We start from the raw sequence: 22,419 nt of genomic DNA on the forward strand, positions 1-22,419 counted from the left end.
ATTCTGTTATTTGACCCGAATCATAAAACTGTTCTTGTTTCCATCATTAATCCCCAGGAAGGCTTTGCTTGTTTTTCACTGCATGTTTTTATTCATTTAGTTGTTTTTGCTGCTTGTGCCTCTCATTAAACCATTAAATAAATTCGGTTCAGGCTGATCTTTGCTGGTTAAACTGGAAAACCTGCAGTCGGGTCACGTCGTCCTCGTCTCTCTGATGGATGTTTGGTGCCTTAAATTGATCGTCCTGCTCGGATCTCAGTTTGAGGAACAGGTCGGTTTTATTTATTGGTGTTTTTACAGCTGACGCCAGGGGGCAGCAACGTGCAGAATCTGCACCGTTTGATTGTTTTGTCTTGAGAGGAAACGGTGCCCTCTGGCGGCGGCAGCTGAATTCTTGCTGTTTTTCTGCTGATTTATCCTCCAGATAATTTGTAATTTCTCGAACCGTTTTGTTGTCTGATCAGTTTTTTCTGAGCTGCTGTTTGTTTCTTTTCTCTGCAGGTTTCTGATCGTTCTGGGATGTTTGATTCTGGCCATACTGACCACATTCAGGGAACATGAGAAGGATTCTGCACACTGGCTGGTCATACTGGTGAGAGCGACTCCGTCTCTCCACAGAAAACACACACACACACACACACACACACACACACACACACACACACACACACACACACACACACACACACACACACACACACAGTGAGCGAGCCTGTTTCCTCTGCAGGAAACGTTTGCCATCTTCATATTCGGAGCAGAGTTTGCACTGAGGATCTGGGCGGCTGGTTGCTGCTGTCGCTACAAAGGATGGAGGGGGAGGCTGAAGTTTGCCCGCAAACCGCTGTGCATTCTGGGTAAGCAGGGAGAATCATAAATATGTTAATGCTTACAGATAAAATTAAAGGCTCAGGAAGTCATTTATAAAGCTGAAAGAAACACAATGATGATTATTTCAGAGAAAAGGCTGAAAACATTCGTGCAGGCAGAGTGAGTCAGGCTGACAGGAGCTTTGTCAGCTGCCCTGAACAAACCAGCAGCTTTTCAGAATAAATTTCCAGTAATTGGCCAGAAATCCTCCCTGGAAGAGGCTGTCCTTCACTCTCTGTGGCAGTCAGGACGCCTGGAGCTGCTGGAGGCATCAAACATCCTCAGTTTGTCCAGATTTAGAGCTGCTTGCTTCAGCCTGAAGACGCCTGATTGGTCCGTCCTCGGTGAGCTGGCAGCTGAAACCAGGAGACGATAACGACCAGGACTTCCTCTGGGTTCCATCGTTTATTATTAAAGATCAAATTGCTCAGGAAAAAAAGAGTTTAAATTAAATTTGATCATTTTTCTTTCTGTTTATTAGAGAAAATAAGATAAAAATACTAATAGCTTTTTCACTCCTTTTTAGTTTAATAGTAACATTAAAGTCTCAAAAATCAGGATGGAAAGCATCGAGCTCAGCTGAGCCTTCAGAGACACATAAAGACGACTTCAAAGTCAGCCTTCTGTCACCTGAAGAACATTTCCAGGATGAATGTTTTAAACTACTTTATCGGCTCTGAAATTCACCAGAGAGTTTAAGAAAGCTAAACTAAAAAACGATATAAAACCAAACCGGTGGGGTTGTTTTTATCCACCAGAGTCTCACCTGGTACCTTCCAGGTAAACGAGGTGGTGAGATCCGATGCTTCTCTCCTCCATTCAGAGAGCGGCTTTCCTTTCTGGGACATGGCAGCAGGATCCTTCATCATTTTAACACTTCTGTCAGCTGTGTTTAGGATTTATCTGAGACTTAAATGAGAAGCTCTGCAGACTTCAGCGGCTCTTTCCTCAAGAGGAGCTGTGAATAGAAGAGTGAATTAATCAAACTAAATCAGTTTTTTATGTCAGGTCCTCTCAGTGATTAACATCTCTTGAAAACTTGTCTCTTTTCCCCCAACAAAGGCGTGTTGGGGTCAAACTCATTAGCTCTCAGAAACTCTGGTCCTTCTGCTGCAGACATCTTCGTGCTGATCGCCTCGGTGCCGGTGGTGGCGGTGCGTAACCAGGGCAACGTGTTGGCCACGTCGCTGCGCAGCCTGCGCTTCCTGCAGATCCTGCGCATGCTGCGCATGGACCGGAGAGGCGGCACGTGGAAACTGCTGGGCTCGGCCATCTACGCTCACAGTAAGGTACGACCGACGAGAGAAAACATGTCTGGAAACAGAAAAAACAATAAAGTAGCTCCCAGGGATTACAGAAAGACAGAATTTAAAATATTTGTACCATTTTTCATTGGTTAGATCCATCTTATTCACTAAAACTGACTAAAAAGTCCTAAAGTGAAGTAGAGACAGAAAGAACGTAATGTTTACAGAGTTAATCCTGTCATTGAGTTATTGATCCACATGCTAATCTCTGCTGTCTGCCTCTGTGCATCATTATGGATCCTAAAGACGCACAGAGAGGATTTAATCAGGTTAAAACCGTCAGTGAGAAGCAGAACGTGTTGATGTCTGAGCAGCCTGGTGCAGGTCTACAGGTTTCACGGCTCTGCTGGTGTTTCTGCAGGAGCTGATCACGGCCTGGTACATCGGCTTTCTGTCTCTGATCCTGGCGTCCTTCCTGGTCTACCTGGTGGAGAAAGACGACGGCTCGGTCAACGTGTCTGACCAGGAGAACCCCACGGCGCAGACCCAGCAGCAGGACTTCGACACGTACGCCGACGCGCTGTGGTGGGGGCTGGTACGTTCACCGCTGCTGAAATAACTCTGTTGGCTTCATTTCATGTAAGAAACCTGGATTCCCCTTATAAACATGTCAATGGGAACAGCTTTGATATGATATGACAGAGTTTCTCTCCACAGTAGAAATAACCTGAGTGAAGCTTTGGTTTTCTCCTCATTAAATCCGTCGTCCTTCCAGATCCTGACGCCTGTGGATCGGCTCTGTGACCTGTTCAGGTGGTGGAGTTCAGGTTTCTGTTTTTGTTTCTCTCCTGCAGATCACGCTGACCACCATCGGATACGGAGACAAAACCCCGAAGACCTGGGCTGGGAGGCTGCTGGCCGGCACGTTCGCTCTGATCGGAGTTTCCTTCTTCGCTTTGCCTGCTGTGAGTCATGATCGTTAGCTGCTGCGATGCACGGCTGCAGGTATGAAGGTGATACTGACAGCAGGTCAATGTGAAAGACTTACATCAACAATTAAAGAAAAGGAACAAAAGCTTAGCGAAAAACCAGGTTAATGAATCAAATCCTCACTGTTACTGACTGAAACTAATCCAGTACAAAACAGGAATCAGACCTTAAAGCCCGTTCGGACCGATGAGATCAGCCGTTCTGTTATTTTATTAATGCGGCCTGAACTGTTGCTCTGGTTCCGGCTGCAGGGGATTCTGGGTTCTGGTTTGGCTCTGAAGGTCCAGGAGCAGCACAGACAGAAGCACTTTGAGAAGCGGCGCCACCCGGCCGCCGGACTCATCCAGGTCAGATCCGACCCAAACGTGTCCGTCTGGTTCTGTGTGTGACACCAGAATCCTGAAGCTGTTCTGTGTTGAACCCAGTCGGCCTGGCGGTATTACTCCACCAACCCCATCAGGGAGGATCTGATTGCCACCTGGAGGTTCTATGAAACCATCATCTCTCTTCCCTGCTTCAGGTACGAGACGAGGCTCCGTCTGTTCAGCCTTTATCAAGACTTCCAGGTTTTCCAGATAAATCTCACAGGTTTCTGTTTATCTCCTGACTTTCTCTGTCTGACAGGAAGGACACCTTGGAGGCCATGGTCAGGTGGGTCTCCTGCAGAGACACTGTGCCTACAGTAAAGACTTTAATTAGGCCACCAGCTGAAGAGAGAAAATAATTAACATTTCCTAAAATATCCCACTCAGCCAGGCTTTAAATAGCTTCGTATTTTAATCCATGACTCGGATATTGAACAGCCACTCATTCTGTCTCTCTGACTTTAACATCAAGCTGAGGACTTTTTGAAAACTTATTAGTGCGTCCGTCCGTTAGTCCTGCCTGAATGATGAGTTCAGGTTCATTAATTAAAGATGGTTTAGCTTCATCAGCTCAGAGACAGTAATGAGTTTCTGCAGCCCATCAAAATGTCACTGAAAATATTTGAAAATCAAAAATGCTTTTAATCTTTAAATCACTTTCAGTCTCTGACACGTTCAGATTTACTGTTGAATCTTATTTCTTCTTGTTCTGAACTCGTCTGAGTCGCTGCATGGTAATTAGCATTTATTATCAGTTGATTTTCTGATAAATACCAATAAATCGATCAGTGATAGGCCTGTCACAATAATACATTTTGCTGAGCGATTAATTGTCTAAAAAATTATTGTGATAAACAATAATGTTGTTTCAAGACCTTTTGACACTGATTTAATGGAAATGACTAATAATGCATGCGATTTCCTGATAGATGCACTTTATTTTGAAAAGAACACAGAACACTGGAACTGATAAACTAAAACAAAACAACCAAAAACAAAAATAAAATGGATTCTCAGTCTCCCTTATCGAAAACGTACTTGAATAAAAACTAATCAACATAAAGTGAAAGTGGAAATAAATACTGCATTCAACCAAAAGAGTGCAGATTATGAAGTCTGTATATTATATTGCCCTTCAGTAATCACTAGATTTAAATAGAGAAGATGAGCACATCCTTCTACCTAATGCAGTAGTTCACACTACACCATTTTCCCCTTATGACAATCTTAGACAGTTGGCCGATCTAACCGATCATCCTGTAGTGATTTAGATCATCGTGGTCGCTCTTATCTAAATCAGGGGTTTTCCGTTAGCGCTGAATGTGACAGGTAGCCAATCAGAAAGCGCGGATTCTCCTCCGTGCTTTCTGAGGAGTAATTATGGAGGGGAATCCCAAACAGCTGACACGGCGCAACCTGAAGTCCAGCTGACATCGGAGATGATATGTGGAAACAACATTAATGTTTATTCAACGTTTCCTGCAAATAATATAGAAATGACAAGGGGAGGAGTTGGAGCCAAATTGCTAGCGCAGCTTAAGTTTTCAGCTGTTCTTCGTTAACGTGACATAAATGGGTTATAATGATTTTCATTCAGTCAGGACTTTACGCTGAGCCACATGAATCACAGGTAGATTCTAGTAAAGCATTGATTAATGCCTGGTTTTAAAATGAGTTAACTGAACTTGCAGCTATTATTTTGTGCAAATGTGGCTGGACACCACACGGCACGACGAACCCGATCGAACCTGATCGAACCCGATCGAACCTGATCGAACCGTTATACCTGGGATTTCTGTCGGCTAATGTGTCTCAGGTTTAGAAAATGGGCCGACAGCTCGTGTAATGTGCGCTGGACATTAGACTAAGGAAATGAGGAAGGGAGGGTCAGTGGAGAGACCGGAGCTCAGCCTTTTTTCATTCAGTGTCATCAAGAGAAAGAAAAAAGGCTGGAAGGGACGATAAAGCCGATAATTAAATGAGGTCGATAAGTTTAATTTATCGTGCGATTAATTGATTTATCGTTTATCGCCACAGGCCTATCGGTGAGTTTTGGTTTTAAAGTCGAGTCCGTCTCGTTCCTCAGCTGTCGCCTGCGTCTCATGGCTTCATTTATTCTCTCAGCTCCTCGTTAAACAATCAGATGTTTTTCATTTTCTATCACATTGCTGGGAAAATCCTGCATGAGCAGAGAAACTGTAAAAACATGATCCTGAACAAAGACCCAGAGACGGATCTGGGTCGGACCTCATCTGGTTGCTTTGAGGGAGGAGGTGGAAACCACAGCGGCGCTTTGTGCTCTTTGTGAGTTTTTGCTTTTCTCAACAGTTTGGTGGCTAATCTGGGATCTTTTCCCTGCAATGTGAACAGAAAATGAGTTTGGCTGCTTGCTGCCAGCAGATCCTTTCAGATCTTCTCCATTCTGGTTTATTGTGATCTCTTTTATCTCTATGAAGTTCAATCTTGTTGTTGGAAATAAGCACCACAGCTCTGAGCTGAAAACTTTGGGCCTTCGACTATCTGGGCTTGTTGTGTCGCCTCGTTTAGAGAGATCTGGGGATAATCACAACCCATTTTCTACTCTTTATTCGCCGAGGAGCGTTCAGAAAGAAGATTCCCTCTTCCTTTAAAGCGCTGCCTTTCTGCCGCCTCTCAGCGCTGTAATCTGCCGGCCCTATTCTGCCCTGAGGCCACATAGAGGCTCATATTGTTTCCGCTGTGGGAGCAAAGTCGCTGAGAGCGCTCCACGTTTCAGAGGCCTCGTTTGGGCCGCCGCCGGCTCCGGTTACTGCCCCACCTCCCCGCCTCTTCTCAGGGACACAGGAGTCTTATTTTACCCAGAAAGCTGCGTCTTTGTGCTGCCAGATATTGTCACAAGACCAATCTCCTTGGGTTCTTGGCCGCTTCTTGCAGAACCTGAAGAAACCCTGAGGATGTAAAGATGCTTCAGTTTGAGACGCAGGAATCCTGACGTGGTGCAGGTTAATCTAAAACCATGATAAATGGAACATGGACCAACATGTATTATGTTTGATGATGGAAACAAAATGTAATGTTTGACACTCAGTTTGTGTTTTTATGATGCTGAAAGATGTTATATAAATAAATTTGATTGATCGATTGAAAGGATGTCATGGAAAAGTTCAATATTTTTGTCCATTTCAGATTTAATTAATTGTTGTTAAATCGAGAGCTTCGCCAAAAAGCGAAGCTCTCGATTTACCGGTCGATCTACGTTCCCACCCTCATCTATGGTCATGAGCTTTGGGTCATGACCGAAAGAACGAGATCACGGGTACAAGCGGCCGAAATGGGTTTCCTCCTCCGCAGGGTGGCTGGGCTCTCCCTTAGAGAGAGAAGCTCGGTCATCCAGGAGGGACTCAGAGTAGAGCCGCTGCTCCTCCACGTCGAGAGGAGCCAGTTGAGGCTCGGGCATCTGGTCAGGATGCCTCCTGGACGCCTCCCTGGTGAGGTGTTCCGGGCACGTCCCACCGGGAGGAGGGGAGACCCAGGACACGCTGGAGGGATTACGTCTCTCTATGGCCTGGGAACGCCTTGGGATTCCCCCGGAGGAGCTGGAAGAAGTGGCTGGGGAGGGAAGTCTGGGCCTCCCTTCTGAAGCTGCTGCCCCCGCGACCCGACCCCGGATAAGAGGAAGAAAATGGATGGATGGATGGAAAACATTACACAAGAAAATATTTTGGCAGATTTTGCCTCAGCTGGTGAAATCCTACATGGTTCTTTAATATTTACTACAAATGTCTGAATATGTTCTTCTAGTTCTAGTCCTGCCCCGTTTCTCCCATTTCTGCTCTTCATAAAGCAGCTTATTATAGCCTGCATGACACACGATGTTAACGGTTTGATGCCCTGCTCCTTTCCTCTCCACTTCAGTCAGAAAGTGAGTTTGCTGGAACGCGTTCGCAACTCCAACGCCAGGCCGTCGTTGGGGATGGTCAGGAAGCCGACGGTCAACGCCGAGTCCATCGAGGAGAGCCCCTCCAAGGAGCCCAAACCCGCCGGCTTCAGTAACCGCGAACGCTTCCGGACCGCCTTCCGGATGAAGGCCTACACGCTGCGGCAGAGCTCTGAAGGTCAGAGCGCCACCCACAGGAGGACGACTCCGCCAGCGCTCAGTTTGCTGCTGGTGACTGCATGGTGTTTGTCTTCCAGATACTGGAGGCCTTGCAGACCCAGTCTTGGAGGACCGGGGCTTCCCGCCAGAGATCCTCCTGGAGGAGATGATCCCGACACTGAAACTGGTCATCAGGGCCGTCAGGTCCGGAGTAATCTTTCTCACTTTCCAGTGATCCTGAACTTTGAGCTTGAATCTGTTAAACAGTCATCCAAAGTCTAGAGAGAGAAAACCTGAAAAGCTCTTTGCCTCGTCTCCACTGAGCGGTACAGCATGGTTTGGTACGATACTTTATGTCCAGTGGAGAATGTTTCCACCACCAGTTGAACTTTGATTGGGCGGGTTGAGTTAAACCCAAACACCTAATGCTGCGTCAAGCATGAAGAAAACCATTTCCTCTCCCAATCAAAGGACTGTGTTGTAGCTCCGCCCATATTCCCACAGGCCTACAACCGAAGGGTCTCCAGGAATGGAGTGGTACGGATGGTTGTATGGGCCGCTTACAGACAAGGTTACATACCACAGCACACTCAGTGGAAACGACATTAGAGACCAGTGATCAGAGCCACTTCAGAAGATAACAGGAAGGTCTGATGGATTGGAAAGAAATTACAGAGTCATCCGTCCGTCTCATCTCTGGTTATTCTCTAACGGTCAGCGGTGAGAGGTGAGGGACAACCTGGACGGGTCACCAGTCCATCACAGGACACAATCCTGGACTCACCCATAGCTGAAGACAATTTACACACACCAGTTAACAAAACATTGAATGTCTTTGGTCTCTCAGGGGAAATATCCAGAGAGAGACCATCATGTCCAGAGAGAACATGTACAGAAAGACCCGGAGCCGGATCATAAAAGTGCTTAACGACCAGAGTCTGTAGAAAACACCGACTGTTTTAACCTGATCAAATGAGCAGGGGATTTGTGTTTCATAGAGATTAGGGTCATAACATGCTCTGCCCTGCATGTCACAGGTTTCCCTTCTGCCTTCAGAAGCTCTGAAACCCTGGATGATTCTCTTACTGTTCTGAAACTGAACTTTGTTTTAGTCTCTTCGCTCTGTCCTGTCTTGGCAGGTTGCAATAATCAGGCAGTTTTATATCAGCAGTTAAAATGTTTCTTTTTATCAAAACCTTTTTGGTGAGCGAGTTAAAGGCCTTCATGTGTTTTAGGGCAAACTGCTCTCAGCTCCACATGTGTCCATGTAATTGGTCTTCAGGTTCACCATGTGTGCTCAGTGTGACCTTTCTTTCAGCAATACAAAGCTGGATGTGTTGACATCAGTGATGTAAATCATGTTAACAGCCTCCTGGAGCATCTATAGGCCACACAGCTGCCATAATGCAGGAACTCAACCTGTGAGTTGAGTGATTAACCCTGTGAAAGTACTTCTTCCTCCCTCCCCATTATGCTGCGGCTGAATGGCTCCCTGAAAGGGGAACTCAGACATGAAGGGTTTTGGTTTCACCGGAGCTCCTGCAGCAGCCGAGGACTCTGGGAAGAGCTGAAGATAACAGCTCAGTGGGTGGCAACAGGTCTCAAAGACCTGATGGACGATGAGATTGGACTCAAGTAGGGAAAGTGTTAACGCCAAAGGAGGCGGGGTACAGTTCGCCTGAAATGAGCGGCTAGAGAAAGAAGCTCCTGTCAGGTTCAGTAAAAGGCATTTTGCCGGGTTGGACTTGGATCTAAGCCCGTGTTTCTCAGTCCCAGTCCTCAGGGAACGCTGCCCTGCATGTGGTAGGTGTGGCCTTTCTGCCACTCACCTGACTGCAGTAGGTGGATGATTAGCAGTAGATCTTCATGCAGAGGAGGTCATGCAGTCATTGGAATCAGCTGAACAGAGACACATCTAAAGTATGCAGGGCAGTGGCCCCTAGGACAGAAACACCATTCTAGACCAAACTGGAGGCTGTGCTCAGAGAGTGACTATGTTGGAGCTCCGACAGATTCGTCTGAACTCTGAGCTCAGTCTTTAACTGATATGGATCTGATGTGGATCTTGACCAAAGAAAGAGACGTTCTAGTATCTGGGATGACGTCTGTACGGTAAAGAACTGAGATCCAGAAGTTTGGTAGTTTTTAGTCGTTTGGTGTTTCAGACATCTGATGCCTCTTTGACATCTTCTCCTGGTGGTTTTGGGGCAGAGGGGCAGTGACCCATCCCCCCAAGCAGCCAACCCAGGGCAGACATCCAGCCTGCGTCCTACAGCTCAGCATTGTAAAACATCAGTGTTAGGTTTGTTGGCCACTGAGTTGCCCTTAGCATTACCCTGTGATGGATCCCTGACCTGTCCAGGGTGTACAACCCTTTGTGCCCAATGACCGTTGGAGATAGAAATCAGTCCCCACAATGGACGGATGTCCTGAGGTTTTTATGACTCGTCTGCCTCGTTTGGACAGTGTAGTTGATTAAACTCCAGGAAGTTGCAAAGCTTCAACAGATGCAGTTATGAAATCATGATCTTGGACTTTCTTTCACAGGATCATGCAATTTCTCTTGAACAAAAAGAGGTTTAAGGAAACTCTGAGGCCTTACGATGTCAAAGATGTGATTGAGCAGTACTCTGCCGGACATCTGGACATGCTCTGCAGAATTAAATACCTCCAGACAAGGTGAGCAGACACCACACAGATGTGGAGGGGTAAATCTAGCTAAATGCCTCATCTGTGCCGTTCTCAACATGTTCCTTCTCTAAAGGATCGACATGATTCTTGCCCCTGGACCTCCCCTCACCCCAAAAAGCAAGAAGCCTCAGAAAACACCCTTTAACTACCCATCCAGCCAGTCACCCAGGTACTGCGACACCATTCTGCATGTCCAAGCGTGTCATGGCGGCTCCATCTTCATGTTCGTGTTTCTCTTTGTTTCAGGCATGAGTCCTACTTAGCCAAAGCCTCGTCCATGCCAGACACTGAAGACCAAAGCATGATGGGTAGATTTGTGAGGGTGGAGAGGCAGGTGAGAGTTCAAATTGAAAACAGAATACTGCTCATGTGCCAAAGCGAAGACAGTAGTTTGCTTTGGAAAGAAACAATAGTTCAAGTTCATGAAAACCTTTAAATCCATGAATTTCTTCTCTGTGAAATGAGGAATAAAACGCATTTCTGTTCAGAACCTGGAGAGGCGGCTGACCGTGTCCTTCATGGTTCTGAGCTTCGGTCACTTTCCTGAGCTCATGGACGGATGTGTCTCTGTCTCAGGTGGAGGACATGGAGAAGAAGCTGGACTTCCTGGTGGATATGCACATCCAGCACACCGAGCACCTGCAGGTGGACTCGGCCGGCGACGCCCGGATGACCGTGGAGGCCTGCGACCAGACGGCGAACGGTGAGATCCGCCGGGTTTTCCTTAACTACTCCGAGGTGTTCCCTCAGATGTCATACCAGGTGCCTGTCAGCAAAGCCAATTCGGCCTGCAGCAGAGGGCGAGGCGGCAGGCAGGGGGTCGGGTTGGCAGGCGGCGCCATCCCCACGTATACGGAGCGGCCGACCGTGTTGCCCATCAGCTCCTTGCAGGACTTGTCGGCGGGGCGGTGCAGGACCACAGGGGGCCGGGGGGGCGACTCGCCGCTCTCGCTCCTGTCGGTGAACCACGAGGAGCTGGAGCGCTCGCCCAGCGGGTTCAGCATCTCCGGGGAGCGGGAGGGCGAGGCGGGGTTGGACCTGTCGATGGGGGCGGCGGTGGCGGCCGGGGAGGCCAGCTGGACGAGAACCAGGCCGAGCTACTTGGCCGAGGGCGAGACGGACACGGACACGGACCCCTTCACGCCCAGCGGGGGCGCCCTGCCCCTCTCCTCCACCGGCGAGGGGTTCGGGGACGCAGAGTGGAACACGCCGCCCTGAAACACGACGTCGCCTCGACTCTGAGACCTTAAATCCAACCCATGCCTGTAAAACCCAGAACGCTGGGTCAAAGCCACACCTTTGGGCCGAAGGTGGATCTAATCCGCCTCGTTGCTGCGCGTTCTGAACGACCCGCCGTCGACCTGCAGAGACCACCGCGGTCCAGACGGCGTCCAGGCAATGAGTCCGCCCCAACGGCAAAACAAAAAAAGGGAAAGCAGACCGTTTGTAAAAAAAAAAACTCTGTACAGCGCACTCTTCAATTTAGCTAAAAAAAAGAACATTATACATAATATATACACCAAAAGCTTTACTGCTGCAAAGCCAACCGCACTGCATGTGACGCATGCGACTTTAGTGTAGACACTGCAAATTTCAGGATATATCAGGAAAAAGAACAGAGATTGAATGGAACATAAACCTGCTATGCCATTTTGTAACACTTATTTTTTATATGAAGACATCCTTGTTTCTGCATGGTTTGCATGATGCTGCACCATTCCTGGGGTGACCATTAGGGGGCGACACTGGAACCAAAAGTCTCCTGTCTGTTCTTGTTCCCCACCAACCGTCTGTCTCCATGTTTGATCCAAACTTCTTTGTTTTTGCTGGAATCATCTCAGATTTACAAACTTACAGTCAGAAAATATTTGAAACACTAAATTTCTGATGCTCTGCTGGCACATGAATTCAGGGATCTGAACCGTCTCTCATCTCATAAAACATTCAGCATAATGTTATATGTATAATACAAAAGACCCCTTTGCTTTTCCCATGTTTACCCAGATTTAGTGTAGTTTTCTTAGAAATAAAAAGACCCATTAAACAGTTATTATGGAAAAGTGAAAACATATTGAACTATTTTGTAAAGTTGTAGTAAAAGTTCAACCATAACAGGTTTGTACGTTTTCACTGATTCGCTAAAGCTCTGGTGATAATTCATCTCCGTGGACGACAGCGGTGGAACTCTATTAAAGTTTTAATTGAGTTAATTACAGAGTCTTTAATTAATTAATTATTTAATTTAAAACCGTATATTGGCAACAAATTCTCTTGAAAACTTATTTTTACTATTGAATAAATACAAATATGAGCTCAACAACTAAGATATTTATAGGTTTTAATCTGTTATTTAGTTTCTTAAACCATCAGATTGGAGCAAAATTTTATTCTGTCCAGGACTGTGGATGCTAACATTAGCATTAGCTACTACATGTTTAGCATTGAGATGCTATTTTAGGCTAGCTTAGCCTCCCTGATATGCTAACAACTCCTTTTAGCACAACAGTCTTTTCCAGCATCCAATCAGGTGATTTATACAGAAATTAACCCCGGAGGGCCGAGAAGCTGCTTCGTCGTCCATCGCTGCTGTTAGCGGATGCAGCTAGCCGCGGATGCAGCTAGCCGCGGATGCAGCTAACAGCGGATGCAGCTAACAGCGGATGCAGCTAGCCGCGGATGCAGCTAACAGCGGATGCAGCTAACAGCGGATGCAGCTAGCCGCGGATGCAGCTAGCCGCGGATGCAGCTAACAGCGGATGCAGCTAGCCGCGGATGCAGCTAACAGCGGATGCAGCTAGCCGCGGATGCAGCTAACAGCGGATGCAGCTAACAGCGGATGCAGCTAGCCGCGGATGCAGCTAACAGCGGATGCAGCTAGCCGCGGATGCAGCTCACAGCGGATGCAGCTAGCCGCGGATGCAGCTAGCCGCGGATGCAGCTAACAGCGGATGCAGCTAGCCGCGGATGCAGCTAACAGCGGATGCAGCTAGCCGCGGATGCAGCTAGCCGCGGATGCAGCTCCTGCATCAGATTTACAGACCAGAAACATGCAAACCTTTGTATGTAGAAAAAAATTAGATTAATTAGGTTAAAATGTGTGGCACGTTTCTCAGTGCAGAACAGAGCAGAAAGTCATGAAGGTGAAGTGGCTGGAGACGGATATAAACATGTAGAAAAGCTCTAAGAACCACCAGGTTCCTCCTGGACCCAGAACCCTGGAAAACCTGAAGCTTCACAGGCGTCATAAGAAACTTTGGGAAGTAAAAAAAACATTTAAAAAAACTTTAAATTATGGGGCTGTGTGTAAATCCCAGATTTCTGACATTTTAAAGGATCAGAAAACTTCATAATGTAAAAATAATTTTGAAATAAAAAAAAATAACTCACACCCAGAACCTGCTCTTTATAAACTTCAATGTAGCGTCTTCAAGTTTCTCAGCTGAGATTTATTCAAAACTTTCCCCAAAATGACCCAAACAGAGAAATATAATCAATTCTAATTTATTTTGGATTGTCTGAATAATTTATTACTGTCTCAGTTTATGCTTGATTTATAGGAGTGTTGCGCCGTAAACCTATTTCTGAGACGTAAACAGCTTTAAAATCTGAAGGTTTTTAAAAGTTTTCTACATTAGTTGATGTTAATGTTGCCGTTTTGGACTCTGAGGTTTTTCTTGCTAAAGACAAAAATATAAATTTTAGAACATTTTGACTAAAGTTTACTGGGATTTTCTGATGGAGCAACACAACGTAGGAAAAGTTTCAGTTTTCTATAATAAATAATCAAGTCATTAAATTGTAAAAAGTGAAATTAATCCTGTAACAGCTGCATAAAGTTGAAATTTCACTGCGATTAGCTGGTGCATGTTTTAAAACTTAATTCTTTACTATTTTTACTATCAATGAAAATAATGTACTTATTAAGAAAGTAATTAAATCTGCTGCTAATCTTTTTTATATATTTTGAAAAGTTAAACAGTAAACTTATTATATGATAAAATAAATGGATATTTAGCTTTGTTATGTTTGAATTGCTCTAAAATGGTTTAAAATTATATAAATATATGCCAGGCCTTAATAAATCTAGTGTAGGAAATGTTATCTATCCTACTTTGCAATAAGACATTTATGTAAACTTAAAGTTTCTTAATTGTATTTAAATCTTGTTCTATTTGTCATTTTGAAATCTGGGTGTTATGAAACATTTCGAGGCCTGAACTGCTTTTCCTACTTTGCCTGTAGAATCACAGATTGTGACGTAAAACCTGAAAATCTTCATCTGAAGACTTGAATTATCAGCTGTTATCACATGTAGAAGCAGATAAAACCACACCGAGCCTCCGCTCTGATTTTATTACTCTACTATAAACTCTATTTAACAATCTTACTCTGTAGACGGTTTCATATTTTTGAAGCGCTGCAGATCTGCTGTATATTTTTAAAAGAAAATGTAGATTTAATAGGAAAAGCAGAACTCATTGGAGGCGAATTCAAACTTCTTGTTGGTCTGTTTTTTAATCAGCCGTAAGAAGATGTTTCCTCAGTTCGTTCAGCTGTCAAGAATAACTTATAGGGAATAGTTTGAATTTAATGGGGTTGTGTGGAGTAGCTATAAGTAGTCAGTATTTTACCTACTAGACTGGACTCAGTGAAATCTCAGTGACTTGTTAAGGACATTAGTTAGTGTGAAGGTAGTGAATATAGCTGATAATTGCTGTCACGCTAACAGAAAAACCAACTCTCAAAACTAATTTTCAAGATAATAATTGAGCTAACTCTAAAGCTAACAGGCTAACGGTTGATCTAACAGTCCCATCTTCACCATGGGCCATTTGTTGGTCAGAAAACCTTTATGATTTGCTTGTTGTGCTCAGGGACCAGACTCACTGCTACTAGCAATACAAGCTAATGTATTTTATGCATTTACAGACTAAAGATTATGCTGACAAACACATTTTATTCAGCAGGATATGTCACTGATTTTAATAAAAAAATAAACAGAAGAATGAAAACTTTTGCCTGTTGCACCAAAACCTCTGACTTCACAGTTTAGACTGAATTTGGATTTCTCATTCATTTCAAACTTGGACTCCGATTTTTATTTCTGAATAAAAATCAACAAATGAAATTCAGAGTAAGTGTCAAACAGAACAGCTTTAATTCAGGCTAATGATTCGGTTTGCTCTGAAGCTACAGGCAAGGTCAAGCTCAGCTAGCATGGTGCTAAGTGTTGAGCTAACAGTTGATTTATAGCCTTATAAATTTGCTTTTAAATAATCTGCAATGCTAACAGGGCATTAGCAGGGCAGTGTTTAATGTCTAATGTTTAACTACTGACCTCAGTGTTATAAGCAAGACAACTGTGAAGCTAATGGCAAATCCACAGCTGTCAAGCTAACAAGCAAAATATATGTCAAGCTAGCAGTTGGGCTAACAGACATGCAGTCAGATTGACCGCCTGCCAGCTTTATTTCCAAGTTAACATTTGCTGTAACTGTGGAATTGGTAACAGCTAAGCTAATCTTGCAGCTAGCTATGAAACAAACAGATAACATTTAACTTTACAGTTGTGTTCTGCTAACTTTAAAACAAAGCTAGATGTTAGCACGTAAATCTAAATCTTTCGAGTACCAAGGTAAAGTCCTCACATTCATTTTTTGATCCTAAGTTATTTTAGGTTGGGAGTTTTGGACCAAGATACTTTTAGCAGCTCTTATAAATAAAGTCAGGTTAGTAACAGAGAATTGGCTGAAGGTACTGATAAGATACTGACTTCTCATAGATACCCCAGACAAACCCAGTGGTAGAAATTCAAACGGTCCCTTTAAACTCCCTGTTGCTGCATCAGTCAGAGGCGACTCCAGTGAAATGGGCAAGACGTTCGACTATCTGCTTAATCTGCTGCACAACAAACATAATCTGTTCCTCTAAGCCACTTATTTAAAACAAAATGTTGTAGGATTAGTTGCACAGACGGGATAATCTAGTAATCTGTATCCCTGTAGAGATTCATTCATTCATCCATTCATTCATTGTGCCTCAAGCTCCGTCCAGAATGATTCAGTCATTCAGGATTTAATGTTTCAGACGCTTCACCTCACAGTTTATGAGTTTAAAATCTGGTTTCTGTAAATCCGGTTCAGACGTTTCCGCTGTTTTCGGCTCATGTAAAGTTTTTACTGTTTCTCTGCTTTTCCTTCCTGTTCCGGTTTAAATGTTTTGATATTTTTTTGTTCATTGTTGTTCTTTCAAATGTTTTGCACAACAATATCTTTGCCTTTAGTTTATAAAGCATCTTTAAGTGCATGCTGCACTTTTTTCTTCCACCTGAAACTCGACGTGTGGCTTCCTTTCAAATTGACTGACATCAAAACACTGTAAAAATGTATTTTTTTAATTAGAGAAAATGTCTTCCATGACGGGAAACAAACTGCAAAGAGAATAATGCTACCAGAATTATAAAATACCAATTCTCTTTATTACACCTGCTGAAAACGTCCAGTAATATTTTATATTCAGTAAAAGAAAATGCTAGCATTACTTTTTGCAGTGAAAAATTGTCACTTTAATTTATTCTCACTTGAATTAAATTGATTTTATTTCGTCAGAAACTTTTGTCCATTTTTTTTGCTTTATTTTATTGTCTTTTCATTTTATCTGAAACATCTTCTAGAGAAGCAAAAAGTCATAAATTCAAATAAATTAGTACAAACTACCTGTTGTATTTTTAATACATTTAGTAAAAGTTTGTCAGATTAAATTAAATTCTCTTAAATCAGATCAAACTCAGGTAGATACTTTAATTATTTCTATTGGCTAAAAGCCTCAATAATGATAATATTTCATCCAAATTTTAACTGGTAAAAAATAAAAAAAAATCTATAATCTGTAATTTATTTCCGTTTGGATGTTTTCAAATCAAATATTTTCTGTTCATTTTGCTTTAATGTGAAGTTTTTCCCTCGTCATTCATGATGTTTTCAAATGTTTTAAATATTTAAACCGATTTAAGGATAAAAATGTCTGAATCCAGGTTCAGTTTCTTCCTGTTTGTTTCTTTGCTGATTAATTGTAATTTGGTTTTTTTGTATTTTGCGACTTTCTGACTGAACATCAGAACTGGATCAATACATTTTATTGATTGGTTTTTAATTTTTCCTCCAAAGTTTCCATTTAAACAGTTGAATTGTTTTCTAGTTTAATTACTCCAGACTTTCTGTCCTCACAGATTGTTTCTGTTTGTAATGAGGGAAAATAATTTTTTCATTTCTGTTTAATTTTTATTGATGAACATGTTGAACTGGGATTGGTTTTCAGTCTGCGGTGGAAACGCTGCACAGTTTTTACATTTTCCACAGAACAAACTCGTTATATTTCCTGGTTCCAACACCTGCATCGTTCTGCTGATGAATGAGTGAAAATGAAACACCTGGACTCACCGACACGGTTCAGACGGAAAACATGCTGCTCACATGTTCTGTTTTTGCAGGAGAATGAAAGTCGTCCCACTTTAACGGATAATTTAGAAAGACCAACCACGACGACGTCAAACTGTTTCATCGCGCATCAGAGTCTCTCTGTGTTGATAATTGTGAATGAAACGGAGCACTTTATGGCGCCATGTAGTTCAGAAGGCAATACGGCTGGATGGTTTCATGAATGTTTGTTTCCACGGCGATCGGCGCCTCCTGCACTCCACCTGTAACGTTACTGGACGTTTTGATTGCTACTGATTATTTGTGCCTTGGCCTTTTGCAGTTATGATTTTATCTCATGCTTTTCTCACTGAGGCCGTCAAACTCCGAACGCAAAACTGTCTGCGCCGTCTGGGCAGAGCGACGGGACTCTGTCCCCTCATGAGGACGTTAGAGACGTTGACAGGACTCTGTCCCCTCATGAGGACGTTAGAGACGTTGACAGGACTCTGTCTTCATATGAGGACATTAGAAACGTCGACGGGACTCTGTCCCCTCATACGGACGTTAGAGACGTTGACAGGACTCTGTCTTCATATGAGGACATTAGAGACGTCAACGGGACTCTCTCTTCATATGAGGATGTAGACTGGACTCTGTCCCCATATGAGGACGTTAGAGATGTCAACAGCACTCTGTCCCCGCCTGAGGACGTTAGAAACGTCGACGGGACTCTGTCCCCTCATGAGGACGTTAGAGACGTTGACAGGACTCTGTCTTCATATGAGGACATTAGAGACGTCGACAGGACTCTGTCCACACCTGAGGACGTTAGAGACGTCGACGGGACTCTGTCCCCTCATAAGGACGTTAGAGACATTGACGGTACTCTGTCCCCTCATGAGAACATTAGAGACGTCAACGGGACTCTTGTCTTCATATGAGGATGTAGACTGGACTCTGTCCCCATATGGGGACGTTAGAGACGTCAACAGCACCCTGTCCCCGCCTGAGGATGTTAGAAACGTCTACGGGACTCTGTCCCCTCATGAGGACGTTAGAGACGTTGACAGGACTCTGTCTCCTCATGAGGACGTTAGAGGTGTTGACAGGACTCTGTCTTCATATGAGGACGTTAGAGACGTTGATGGGACTCTGTCCTCTCATGAGGACGTTAGAGACGTCGACGGGACTCTGTCCCTTCATGAGGACGATAGAGACGTTGACGGGACTCTGTCCCTTCATGAGGACAATAGAGATGTCAGCGGGACACTGTCCCCTCATGAGGACGTTAGAGACGTCGACAGAACTCTGTCCCTTCATGAGGACGATAGAGATGTCAGCGGGACTCTGTCCCCTCATGAGGACATCAGAGACATCGACGGGACTCTGTCCCCACATGAGGACGTTAGAGACGTCCTGAAGGCTCCGTCTTCTTTCTCAGGCAGGTTTGTGTCAGGAAAAGTCTGCAGCTTCTTACAGAAACATTTTTATTAAGTTTAATTTAAGGAACGTTTTTACACTAGTGGCCTTCAGAGCTCTGCATCATTTCATTTATTTCTCATTTCGGTTTGGAAAAAAACCTAAAGTTGCTGTTTTGATTCTGTCCTGAACCACTTTGGATATGTTGTTTTTATTATATAATATGCAAATGTATTCTTACTTGATTTCTTTTTTATTTTGTGTTTTCAATTGCACCAGTTATTAATAAAGTAATAAACTGAAAACTGTCTTGAGTCGTTTTACTTCTTAATATTTGGAAACTTTGTTTTTGCTCCCATTAAACTCCCAGGAAACTTGCAGGTTATTTTTATAAAACTTTTCTAAACTGTTCTTGTTGTTCTGGTTTTATAAATATGATCTAATCTTTAAAAGTTAATAATCTGGGATTTTCTCTAAAGTTCAGGTTTTCAGTTAAAATATTAAATATGGAGGAAAATGTTTGATTGTTGGATTTGGTGAAAGTAAAACTTGGACTTTTGAAACAATCATTTAGTTTCTGTGATGCTGCTTTTTAAATTCAACATATTAAAACTACTGAAGTATTTTCTCCAGGTTTGTGACTTTTGACTCAGACTGAACAGAACCACCACAGTTCTGATCCGGTTTTAATTGTTTTGTTTTGTGGAGGTTTTATTGGTTGGATTGTTGTTTTTATTGATGTTTGTGTCTTTTATTTCATAAATACGGCAGCTGAAGATTCATTTACTGGAATTGGCAGAAAATCTGGATCATCGTTAATATTCACCTTCTGCCCAGCAGCAGCTCAGTAACGTTACTTAACGTCTGTAATGTTATTTAATGTCTGTAACGTTATTTAATGTCTGTAACGTTATTTAATGTCTGTAACGTTATTTAATGTCTGTAACGTTATTTAATGTCTGTAATGTTATTTAATGTCTGTAATGTTATTTAATGTCTGTAACGTTATTTAATGTCTGTAATGTTATTTAATGTCTGTAACGTTATTTAATGTCTGTAATGTTATTTAATGTCTGTAACGTTATTTAATGTCTGTAATGTTATTTAATGTCTGTAACGTTATTTAATGTCTGTAATGTTATTTAATGTCTGTAATGTTATTTAATGTCTGTAACGTTATTTAATGTCTGTAATGTTATTTAATGTCTGTAACGTTATTTAATGTCTGTAATGTTATTTAATGTTATTTAACGTCTGTAACGTTACCACATGTTTGCTCAGCAGGAACCAGAGAATCGTTTTGGTCTCGTTTTGGGTTATTTCCTGCCAGACGTCTCGGTTCCCTGCCTGGTTCCTCCTGAACGATCCGACATGAAACCCGGGTGTAAATTTCTAGCTTTCACCTACTAATTTTCTCCGGTTTCTACCAACTCTTTATCAATAATCCTAATAATAGTGTCGCTCCCAAATGTAAGTCGTTAATTCAGATTCTTCAAAGAGGCAGTCATGGTTATTGGCAGGAAGATCTCCTGTAGCAGTCTGTATTACAGTGGTTCTGAAGAAGCCTCTGGCTGAAGACGCTCTGTGTTTTGACATCCTGAACAAGCACAGGGCCACAGTGGGGAGAAACGTTCCGGTTGAACAGGAATCAAACCTCCAGCAGTTCGGATCATTTTATGATTTTATGAAGCGTTTCGGATCAGTTGAAGGTTCTGGAGAAAATGTTTTTATTGCTAAATAAAATCCTGCAGCAGCTGACTGCAGCCCGGCTTTCTGAGCTGGGCTGCAGCAGCAGCAGCTGGGCTGCAGCAGCAGCAGCTGGGCTTCAGCAGCAGCTGGACTGCAGCAGCAGCAGCTGGGCTGCAGCAGCAGCTGGACTGCAGCAGCAGCTGGACTGCAGCAGCAGTCAGACTTCAGGAGCAGCTGGGCTTCAGCAGCAGCAGCTGGGCTGCAGCAGCAGCTGGACTGCAGCAGCAGCAGCTGGGCTGCAGCAGCAGCTGGACTGCAGCAGCAGTCAGACTTCAGGAGCAGCTGGGCTGCAGCAGCAGCTGGGCTTCAGCAGCAGCAGCTGGGCTTCAGCAGCAGCAGCTGGGCTGCAGCAGCAGCAGCTGGGCTGCAGCAGCAGCAGCTGGGCTGCAGCAGTAGCAGCTGGGCTGCTGCAGCAGCAGCTGGGCTGCTGCAGCAGCAGCTGGGCTGCAGCAGCAGCAGCTGGGCTGCAGCAGTAGCAGCTGGGCTGCAGCAGCAGCAGCTGGGCTGCAGCAGCAGCAGCTGGGCTGCAGCAGCAGTCAGACTTCAGGAGCAGCTGGGCTGCAGCAGCAGTCAGACTTCAGGAGCAGCTGGGCTGCAGCAGCAGCTGGGCTTCAGCAGCAGCAGCTGGGCTGCAGCAGCAGTCAGACTTCAGGAGCAGCTGGGCTTCAGCAGCAGCAGCTGGGCTGCAGCAGCAGCTGGACTGCAGCAGCAGCAGCTGGGCTGCAGCAGCAGATGGACTGCAGCAGCAGCTGGACTGCAGCAGCAGTCAGACTTCAGGAGCAGCTGGGCTGCAGCAGCAGCTGGGCTTCAGCAGCAGCAGCTGGGCTGCAGCAGTAGCAGCTGGGCTGCAGCAGCAGCAGCTGGGCTGCAGCAGCAGTCAGACTTCAGGAGCAGCTGGGCTTCAGCAGCAGCAGCTGGGCTGCAGCAGCAGCTGGACTGCAGCAGCAGCAGCTGGGCTGCAGCAGCAGATGGACTGCAGCAGCAGCTGGACTGCAGCAGCAGTCAGACTTCAGGAGCAGCTGGGCTGCAGCAGCAGCTGGGCTTCAGCAGCAGCAGCTGGGCTGCAGCAGCAGCTGGACTGCAGCAGCAGTCAGACTTCAGGAGCAGCTGGGCTGCAGCAGCAGCTGGGCTTCAGCAGCAGCAGCTGGGCTTCAGCAGCAGCAGCTGGGCTTCAGCAGCAGCAGCAGCAGCTGGACTGCAGCAGCAGTCAGACTTTAGGAGCAGCTGGGCTGCAGCAGCAGCTGGGCTTCAGCAGCAGCAGCTGGGCTTCAGCAGCAGCAGCTGGGCTTCAGCAGCAGCAGCTGGGCTTCAGCAGCAGCAGCTGGGCTGCAGCAGCAGCAGCTGGGCTGCAGCAGTAGCAGCTGGGCTGCTGCAGCAGCAGCTGGGCTGCAGCAGCAGCAGCTGGGCTGCAGCAGTAGCAGCTGGGCTGCAGCAGCAGCAGCTGGGCTGCAGCAGCAGCAGCTGGGCTGCAGCAGCAGTCAGACTTCAGGAGCAGCTGGGCTGCAGCAGCAGCTGGGCTTCAGCAGCAGCAGCTGGGCTTCAGCAGCAGCAGCTGGGCTGCAGCAGTAGCAGCTGGGCTGCAGCAGCAGCAGCTGGGC

General features: G+C 44.9%; 1 protein-coding gene across 1 annotated transcript in view; it reads left to right on the forward strand.

The window, feature by feature from the left end:
- Positions 1-11,739, forward strand: part of kcnq3 (potassium voltage-gated channel, KQT-like subfamily, member 3) — a 68,182-nt gene extending 56,443 nt beyond the window's left edge. The window contains exons 3-16 of the mRNA XM_017310044.2: positions 502-592; positions 728-854; positions 1,984-2,156; positions 2,536-2,709; positions 2,969-3,079; positions 3,356-3,451; positions 3,530-3,624; positions 3,729-3,755; positions 7,364-7,563; positions 7,643-7,748; positions 10,092-10,223; positions 10,309-10,404; positions 10,482-10,569; positions 10,812-11,739. Of these exons, the coding sequence (XP_017165533.1) occupies positions 502-592; positions 728-854; positions 1,984-2,156; positions 2,536-2,709; positions 2,969-3,079; positions 3,356-3,451; positions 3,530-3,624; positions 3,729-3,755; positions 7,364-7,563; positions 7,643-7,748; positions 10,092-10,223; positions 10,309-10,404; positions 10,482-10,569; positions 10,812-11,453 (2,158 nt within the window). The 3' untranslated portion in view covers positions 11,454-11,739. The remainder of the gene's footprint in view (positions 1-501; positions 593-727; positions 855-1,983; positions 2,157-2,535; positions 2,710-2,968; positions 3,080-3,355; positions 3,452-3,529; positions 3,625-3,728; positions 3,756-7,363; positions 7,564-7,642; positions 7,749-10,091; positions 10,224-10,308; positions 10,405-10,481; positions 10,570-10,811) is intronic.
- Positions 11,740-22,419: the final 10,680 nt, after the last annotated feature.

This window comes from Poecilia reticulata, chromosome 17 (assembly GCF_904066995.2).
Source record: "Poecilia reticulata chromosome 17, P_reticulata-male-v2, whole genome shotgun sequence".
NCBI lineage: Eukaryota > Metazoa > Chordata > Actinopteri > Cyprinodontiformes > Poeciliidae > Poecilia > Poecilia reticulata.